The sequence below is a fragment of the Stenella coeruleoalba genome, assembly GCF_951394435.1.
Source record: "Stenella coeruleoalba genome assembly, chromosome: 14".
Classification (NCBI taxonomy): Eukaryota; Metazoa; Chordata; class Mammalia; order Artiodactyla; family Delphinidae; genus Stenella; species Stenella coeruleoalba.
In genome coordinates, this window is record NC_137160.1 from 82,052,222 (window position 1) to 82,061,526 (window position 9,305).

Consider the following 9,305-nt stretch of genomic DNA (forward strand, 5'->3'; position numbering starts at 1 on the left):
GGTTGGGGAGGGGGTGGTGGTCCCCGAGAGGAGGGAGCAGGACTGAGTGGAGGTGCCTGCAAGTGTGGGGCACACCCAGAAAACAGGGAGGAGGGCTGAAGGGGGAAAGTGGGGTTCCAAAGCCCCCTCACTTTCCTGACACTTTAATGGGGCCTTTTCTGGGGCCTCCCTAGGGCTTGTGCTCTGATGGGACAACAGATGTGTTGGTGGTGGGAGTGTGGAATGAGTGGGGTGGGCCCGTAAAGGTGTCTCGTTTTCTGGAATGACTGTGGGAGTTGTGGCCAGTTTGTGGGGGAGGGAGGCACGGCAGGTGGATGGAATCTGGGTGATTAAAACTTGTGACTCATCCTCAACATCTGTTGCGTATTTAGCCTCCATCCTCCCCCAGCTCCTTCTCAGAGCTGATTCCTCTCCTGGGGGCGGGCAAGGGAGATGCCTGTGAGGTTTCCCCTCACACTTGGCACTTATTAGGGAATAGCTAAGAAACCCTTTCAAGAAAGCACAGTGAGGAAGAGGGAGTGGGTCCGGATTGGTATGAATACTACCTTTCTTATTTCTGAAGCGTCTCAGGGCTACCTCTGGAGCTCACAGTCGATACCCAGTAAACACCCCAGGGTCTATGTAGAAATGAATTGAACCCAAGCTCTGCAATGAGGGGAAGGTCATTGGGGCCATACCTGTGTTCGAAAGACAGCTGGAACTGAGCCATATGGGTTTCCTGGAGGCCTGCTGCCCAAGTTTTGGCCTGACGGGGCCTTTTTCATCCTGTTCCCAGTTGCATCCGAGACCTGAATTAGGGGTGTATTGGGGGAAGAAGGCCTGGAGAGGTGGGGTGTGGGGAGGGTGCCCCCCATCATGGGCTGGAGCCACCCTTGGTTTGTGTCTGATGCTTCCCATGTGAGATGTAGCTCATTAGCTCAATTAGTGTAATAAGCAGGTCAACCTCCCTTGCAAATTTTGCAAACGACAGAAAACCACCTGATAGGAGTAAACATAAGGGGTATTTATGGGAGCATATGAATCGTTCAAGGAGGTCAGAAGGGCTCAAACAATGTAACAGCCCCCCTCCTTCTCCTTATTCTGTTATCTCCTTCACTGGCTCCCAGCAGCCCAGGCCAGCATTCTACCAGATCAGCAGTCAGAGAGGAAAGAGCATCTTTCCTCTACTGGCCTAGGGGTGATCTTGAGACAGACTTCCAATTGGCTAGGTGCAGGTCACATGCTCATCCCTGCCCCAATCACTGTGGCTGGAGGGATGCAGAGCCCTGATTGGCTGGCTCTGGGTGATGTGCCCAGTTATCTTAGCTCCACTGAGCCACCCAGACTGAGAGTGGGGGTGAGGTGATTCCCCGAAGGAACGATAAGGGGGAGAACCAGAATAGGGAGTGATTGACAGGCAGGCAAAACAGATGTCCTCTGCCCTAGTTCCGGGCCAGAATGAATAATGAATCAGGAATCACGCTGGCTTTTCTGGCAAGCCAACCCACCAATACCTAGATCTGATGGGTTTTTATAAGGGCCTTTCCTAGGATACAGAGGTGTAGGGGTGGCAGGGGCAAGAGGGTGCCTCCGTGTAGAAGCCATTCCCCCAGCCGCCCAGATTGACCCGAAGCTCAAAGCCAGCCAGGGGTTGAATAGTGACTGCTGCCCAGGTCTTATGCACACACGCAAACATGGCTGAAGGGCCCTGAAGGGAGCTCTCCGGCCACAATCCCCAGATACCAGGACATGCTGTCCCTACATGCTGGCCATGCAGTGTGCCACCCTTCCTGGGGCATCTACCGTCTGCTCATTTAAAAAGCCCACAGGCTGCTGCAGGCTTCGTTTCTGTGGCAGAACGGGCCAGAGGGTGACTGCTAACGGGTGCAGCTTTCTGTCCGGGGTGATACAAAATGTCCTAAAACTGATTGTGGTCGTGTTTGCACAACTCTCCGAATATACTGAAAACCACTGAGTTGTATACTTTAAATGGGTGAATTGTACAGTGTCTGAATGACATCACAGTAAGACTGTCGTATAGACACACACATGTGAACGAAACCAGCCCAGAACCCTGGGGTGTGCAGATGGACCATGGGGCTGCTGAGCGCACGCTGGGAAGAGGCCATTTTTAGCCTCTCCCAATGCCGCTGAGCTGGGTTTATTGGTGGCATCTGTCAGCGCTGGGCTCTGGGCACAGTGAGCTGTGAAATTAAAAGCTGCTGCCCAGCCAAGCTTGTGGCCCAGAGCCTGTGTCTGCCTCCAGCCGTTCCCGTACAGAGAGGGCATTTCTCAAGGGACCTTTGCGGGTAGGACAAAGGACAGTGGGGCTTGCCAGGCCTCCGGGGCTTGCAGAAACTTCTTGGTAGCTCTTCAAGCTGAAAGGCTAAGGATGGGGCCAGCTGTGTTTTCAGTCAGAAAATTAGAGCCAGGGGTCCTTGTAGACTCTTGACGGGCAAGACAGGGACACAGGGAAGGGGAGACTGGGAACAAACAAGTGGACGGATGTCTCATCCTGTCCCTGAACTCCCGTGGCACCTGCATCAGTCTCCTGTCACCTCTGTGCTGGTGGCATCTAGACCAGCTGCACCTCCTGGACATCACTTTTTTCGTTTCAACATCTCTTGAGTACCTACTGTTTACCTGATGCTGTTAGTGGTGGGAATAAAGAGCCACCTAAAACCTTGCTCGTCAGCACAGCCCCTCAAGCATCCACAGGCCATTGCCTTAACCCCCAGTTTATGGCCAGAACTTGTTTTTTTTTTTGGCCACACCCTGCAGCATGTGGGATCTTAGTTCCTTGACTAGGGATCGAACCCACGCCCCCTGCATTGGAAGCACAGAGTCTTAACCACTGGACCGCCAGGGAGGTCCCTTTCATTTCTTTCTTTCTTTTTATTTTAATGGCCAGAACTGTTGAAGGGCTGCAAAGAGAAGACAGGGGTAAGATGCTGTTCCTGCTTTTATGATGTCTGTGTTCGGGCTGGAAGGTTTTAAGAGCAGTCAGATCCACTTATGAGGACAATGCAGATTAAAGCCTCCACGACACACCAATCGTCACATAATAAGACTGGGAGAAATTTTAAAACTGGGTATCCAACATTGGTGAGGGTTTGGGGAGCTCGACAGGCTCCACTGAGGATGGGAGTGGAAATGGGGATAGCCGTTTTGGAGGGTAATTTGAGAAGTAACCACGCACGTGCCCACCGACCCAGCCATCCTGCGTACTTCCTGGTAGCTGCCGTGGAGAAACAGCGTCATCGCACGGGGGGCTTCCACAGTGTGTCGTGGCATCATGGAGCATGATAGCAACATTTCAGGAACGGCAGAGCCACATCCTGAAATGTCGTGTCGCATTTAAGAAGTCAGTGACAGGTCCCCAGATAGCTGCCTGGGAGTCGAGACAAGAAAGCAAGTTGCAGGATGATTTTAGTTCCAAAGAAAAGTCTAATCCAGCAGCTCGTCCCCCAAACCAGCAGACCCTCAGGTGCCACCGTTTGGTGAGCAGGAGCGCCCTGGACCCCATCTCCCCACTTGGCTGCACTCCAGTTCTCTCCCGAGAGAGTTCTGGAAAGACAAAGGTTGAGTGCTACTCCCACGTGGATGCCTCGGGGGTCCCAATTCCTGGCATCCCAGGGTGCATTTGACAGGGCAGATTGCTGCCACATCATGTTCCGATAACTGAGCTCCTGGAGAGGGGCCGGGGAGCCCAGCAGAGGCCTGAAACACTCGGGGACTTCGAAGGATAAAGGCTGCCTGTGACACTGCGGAGCGGGTGACAGCCAGGCTCCCTGTCCTGCTGTGGAGTGAGAGCCCTGAGCTGGGGGACCGCTGGGCTCTGACGGCACGGTTCCCGCAGCTTCTGGACTGACTGGGGCGAGGGCCTGCTGTAGACGGAGGAGCAGATGAGCCTAGGGCATGGGGCTCCCAGAGAGAAGCTGCGTCGGGGATGGTGCGAGATGCAGCGTGTACAGCCCGTTGTCTTTCTGCATCTGTGTGGGGTAACGTAGGTAGCTACAGCTCTGCACAAACGTGTGCGAGTGTTCTGTGTTTATTCAACACGCTTACTGAGCACCTGCTCTGAGCCAGGTGTCACAGATGAACAGACAAAATCCCTGCTCTTTTGAGCAGGGAACGGGGTTCAGGAAACAAATGAGAAGAAAATAATTTCAGATAGCGCGAGCACCATGAAGAAAATGAAGCAGGGTAGTGTGTTACAGATCGGGGCTGTCTAGCTGTTTTATTTATTTATTGTTAACATCTTTATTGGAGTATAATTGCTTTACAATGGTGTGTTAGTTTCTGCTTTATAACAGAGTGAATCAGCCATACATATACATATTCCCCATATCCCCTCCCTCTTGCGTCTCCGTCCCACCCTCTCTATCCCACCCCTCTAGGTGGTCACAAAGCACCGAGCTGATCTCCCTGTGCTATGCGGCTGCTTCCCACTAGCTATCGATTTTACATTTGGTAGTGTATATATGTCAATGCTACTCTCTCACTTCGTCCCAGCTTAACCTTCCCCCTCCCCGTGTCCTCAAGTCCATTCTCTACGTCTGCGTCTTTATTCCTGTTCTGCCCCTGTCTAGCTGTTTTAGATAAGGTGGTCAGGGAAGGCCTCTTGGAGGAGGTGACAGTTGGTCCGAAATTTGAACTTGGACCAGGAGCCAGGCAGGCCAAGGTCTTGGAGCAGAGAGGACAACAAGTTCAAAGACTTTGTTAGTCTGCTCAGGCTGCCATGAAAAGATACTACAGACTAAGGGACTTGGAACAACAAAAATTTATTTTCTCACGACTCTGGAGGCTAGAAGTCAAGATCAAGGTGCCAGCAGAATTGGTTTCTCCTGAGACCGCTCACCCCTGGTGTCTCTTCCTCTGCTTCTAAGGACACCAGCCCTGTTGGATTAGGGCCCCACCCTTATGACCTCATTTAACCTTAATTATCTCTTGAAAGGCCCTGTCTCCAAATATACTCACATTTTAAGGTACTGGGGTTAGGACTTCAACGTAGGAATTTGCGGGGGGGGACACAATTCAGCCCATAATAGACCTCGAGGTAGCAATGGGCCTGGCAGATTCAAAGAAAAGGATGCTTGGAGCCTCTTAGGGTGGGGGGAGGGGGGACGGGGAGGCGGGGCTTGGGGTCATGAGGAGGTTAGGGATGTGTTCTGAGGGTAGTGGGAAGCTGCTGGAGGCCCGAGTGCCTCTCTGGGTCTCTGTGTGATTGTGCATCTTGTTGGACAGAAAGAGAGAAGTCCTGGCGTGGGTACGTTTCTTCCTCCAAGGAGCTATCTCTGGGTCACAGGGCACCCCCCCGCAGACACAAGCTGGGAAGCAGGGAGACACTTGCGTTTCTCTCCCGGCCTGAGCTCCTTTTCTTTCTCTTCTTTTAAGAATCAAAGGCTGGTGGGTGTCTCACCACTACGTGTCCACGTTCCTGTCTGGAGTGATGCTGACCTGGTGAGTGTCCCCCGCTGTGCCCCAGGGCCTCTGCTCACTCTCCCCAAGGAGCCAGTGAATTGAGCACTGGTGGTGGCTGAGGGGTCCAGATGCAGGGGCCTTATGGCCTGACATCTGGGCCATGACGTAAAGCGTGAGCTTACGATGGGGCTGCAGGGACACCCCAAGTCGGCTGGGGACTTCTCCGAGGAACGTCCTGTCTGCCTCCTGGCCGGGGTGACAGCAAGCGAGTCTGGACAGAACAAGCACAGGGACGAGGCTGTGACTGATGGAGGGTTAGGGGGAATCGGTGGGAATTTAGGCTTCAAGATGCCTGCCTGCACTCCCCTGGTTGTAGAATGGATTAAAGCAGTGATGGAAATTACCTGGTCCAGCCCCAGGGACATGGCGATAAAGAAGGTAGAATTGGGTTTTAAATCTTCTTTTCTCTTCTGGTTGGAACAGAGATGGGGTGGGGATGAACAAATGGTTTCAGAGCGGGGGCTCATCTTTGCTTTTCCCCCACTTCTCTGCAGGCCTAACGGACTGATTTATCAGAAGTTTCGCGATCAGTTTTTAGCGTTCTCCATTTTCCAGAGTGAGTGTCTCTTGCTTGGATTCAGGGGAGGCTTGGTGTGGCTTTCACCGATGGAGTCTGTTTTGTGAAGGGTGTGTCTTGTGTGGAAGGGAGGTGAGACTGGGGGAAGTCCCTGGTCGGCCAGGGACAGGGGAGGGTCCCAGAAATCCAGAAGGAGCCATCCACCCCCCATCAACTCCATCCTGCTGCCCAGCCCCTGGCCTTAAGAGAGCAATGTCTGACCCACACCCACGCCCTGGATCTCCAGCCACTGCCTTTTTCTTCCCTGGATCAGAACTGGACCAACTGTACCCTTCAGGAACTGAGGGGTGTTGGGGGCACTAACTCTGTTTTCCTCAAAATGGAAATTTATGTTCTTTTTCTCATTTAAGATAGCTCTGGATTTATATACAACGAGGGGTTACCTCTGAGAAGCAGAAATTGGGTGGTTGGGGGACAGGGAGAGAGTTTTACTCTCTTTACTGTTTGTTCCCCTTAAATTTGATGCCAAGTGCATATTACCTATTCAAAAAATACAATTTAATTTTTAAATAAAACCCTGCTTACAGGCAAATACAAACATAAGCCAAGAAGGAAAATTACATATAATTCCACCCTTAGGGTGTTAATTGATCTATGTCCTTTCAAACATTTTTATTCATAAATATATATATATACACACATATACTGCATTATGTGTAGTCTACAAACATGGGATCCCTCTGCACAGCTTTGTTTATAACCTAGTTTATATTCTATTAACAATTATCGTGGGTATTTTTCCACGTCAACACGGAATTCTGCCTCCTTAATTTTTAGTGACTACAAAGTACCCCATTGTATGGAACTGTCTCTTTCATGTCTTGGTGCTGGGAGCACACAGCTCCCAGCATGGTGCCACCATTCCAGCAAGCATCTGATGAGTGCCAACTGCATGTCTAGGAAAGCTCCAGAAGTTTCTAGCCTAGTTGGGGCTTAGTTGCAGTCTCAGATAACCTGAGCTCTCTTTGAAGGAATAAAAGCAGGTTCAGACGCGCGCGCGCGCGTGTGTGTGTGTGTGTGTGTGTGTCTGTGTGTCTGTGTGTCTGTCTGTGTTGCGGGTGGGAGGAGGTTGTACCCTCTGGGCAATGGAGACCTGCCAGCCTGCAGTGCAGGTGTCGCTGGGTCTTCCAGTCCCTGAGCTGGGCGCTGGGCTCCCCCTGCAGGCTGTGTCCAGTTCCTGCAATATTATTACCAGAGGGGCTGCCTCTACCGGCTGCGGGCCCTAGGGGAGAGGAATCACCTGGACCTCACGGTGGGTGAGTAGCCTAGCCTGGGGGGTGGAGGGGCAAGCACCGGCCCTCCCTGCTCCCCCAGACCTCGCCCTGCACTCCTCACTGGGAACAGGTGCCAGTAAGAACCTGACAAGACCTGCCACACGCGAAGCCAGTCTGCCGACCTCACCCCAGTTGCTTTTCTTTTTTTTTCTTTGGTTTGACATATATACACTAACACAGTTGCTTTTCATAATTCGTCGTGGGATTCCATTTCAGCTGACAAGTGCGAGACCAGCTGTGGGCCAGGCCCTGGATGCTGGCCTCTAGCTTCTTTTTAAATGGATATTTTGTGTCTGTGTCTTATGATGTACATAATCTTAGGCTAGTGTTTTTACACTTATGCAATTTATGTGTGCTTAGCTTTCACTCAGCAAGGTGGGTGCCCCATTAGGAAAAATCGGAGACTCCTCATCTAAACTTTCAGGGGAAAGTGTGGTTAATAAAAACCTTCTATCTTTTAAGATGGTCATTTCCATCGAATTACTCTGCACAGTAGGCTCTATTTCATCAAGACTCGATTGAAGTGATGCATGCAAAAGCCAATTATAAAATGCAAAATCCCGTGCAAATTAAAGAAATTACTAGAAAGCTAGTGCCGGCACATCAGTGTTCTGTAAGAGTTGTCAGCCCACTTGGTTCACGGTGACTTGAGGCGTGAGGGCAGTCAGGCCTGGTGGCAGGTGTTCTGCATGTTTTTTCCTGGGTTACTTTCCTAGTGAGCGCTCACCCACCTGGAGGAGGTGAGGGCTGTGCCCCTCCCCCATCCGTGCGTTTGAACCTGGCTAATCTCAGAGTGACTGGCCTGCCTGGGCCACCTCACACGGGCCCTTCGCTCCCTCCTTCCTCCCCACAGAAGGATTTCAGTCCTGGATGTGGCGAGGCCTCACCTTCCTTCTGCCCTTCCTGTTCTGTGGCCACGTGAGTCCCCCTGGAGTTTGTGGGTATCCCCTACACTGGGCAGACCTCCCGGGAACAGAAGGTCTTCAGGGCTCTCCCTCTCTCACCAGCCATTCCCGAGCTGGGCCCCACGGGGTCCTGGGGCTGAGACGGCCCCAGTGTCCAGGGATGCCAAAGGCAAGAGCCGGAATCGGCCCTCGGGACCAGCACGCCCAACCCCAGGCGGGGTGCCCCAGGTTCATTTTGGGGGGGCTGTCAGTGTCTCAAGGGCAGTTGACGGCAGAAGCTGCGGGGCTTGGCGCTCTCCCTGGGCTTTCCCACGTGGGTCTCCAGGGGACTCCGGTGGGCTGAGCAGTGCCTGTCTCCCCTCTCTGCAGTTCTGGCAGCTCTACAATGCCATCACGTTATTTGAGCTCTCCAGCCACGAGGAATGCAGAGAATGGCAGGTATGGTGTTTTTGTGTGTGTGTGTGTGTGTGTGTGTGTGTGTGTTTTGTGGTGTGTGTGTGGAGCGTGTGTGCGTATTGGTTGGGGGTTTCCTGAGGAAGGTTGGGGCCGCTCGGGGAGAATTCCTTCCTCAGCTCCCCCTGCCCCCTGCCTGCCCTGTAGGGCCCTGCAGTCCAGAGCTCGCTGCAACTGGGGCCTGGGAGACCGTGGGAGGGAATTCGGGAGACCAGGGAGCCCCTCAGTGGTCTGAGAAACCCAAGGAGGTTCGCGCTAGGAGGGGGGCCGCGGGAGGAGCCCCCCAGGACTCTGCCTGACCCCGTAGGACTCACACCCTTCACCCAGTTAGCCCAGATCTCTCTTGTGCCAAGGGGGTTCTGAGCTCCCGGGGGGCGCGGGGGGCATTTCAGCAAGGAGAGCTGACCCAAGCCGGCGCGGCCTTTGCCTTCTTTCTCTTGTGCTTTCTGCCTCGCCTTCCCTGCCCTGGGCACCCCCTTCTCTGCATGCCGCCCGCCCAGGTGTTCGTGTTGGCGCTTACGTTCCTTGTCCTCTTCCTCGGCAACTTCCTGACCACACTCAAAGTCGTGCACACCAAACTCCAGAAGAACAGAAGCGAGGCCAAGAAGCCGTGAGCCACGGGGCCGGCGCCCC

At 53.1% G+C, this 9,305-nt stretch overlaps 1 protein-coding gene across 3 annotated transcripts in view; it reads left to right on the forward strand.

Annotated features, from left to right (window-relative positions):
• The window catches only part of TMEM120B (transmembrane protein 120B), a 58,700-nt gene extending 49,397 nt beyond the window's left edge, over positions 1–9,303 (forward strand). For all 3 annotated transcript variants that reach the window (XM_079943600.1, XM_079943598.1, XM_079943599.1), the window contains exons 7-12: positions 5,377–5,442; positions 5,958–6,019; positions 7,204–7,296; positions 8,168–8,232; positions 8,589–8,657; positions 9,173–9,303. In XM_079943600.1, coding sequence (XP_079799726.1) covers positions 5,377–5,442; positions 5,958–6,019; positions 7,204–7,296; positions 8,168–8,232; positions 8,589–8,657; positions 9,173–9,286 — 469 coding nt within the window. In that variant the 3' untranslated portion in view covers positions 9,287–9,303. The remainder of the gene's footprint in view (positions 1–5,376; positions 5,443–5,957; positions 6,020–7,203; positions 7,297–8,167; positions 8,233–8,588; positions 8,658–9,172) is intronic.
• The last annotated feature ends 2 nt before the right edge of the window (positions 9,304–9,305 follow it).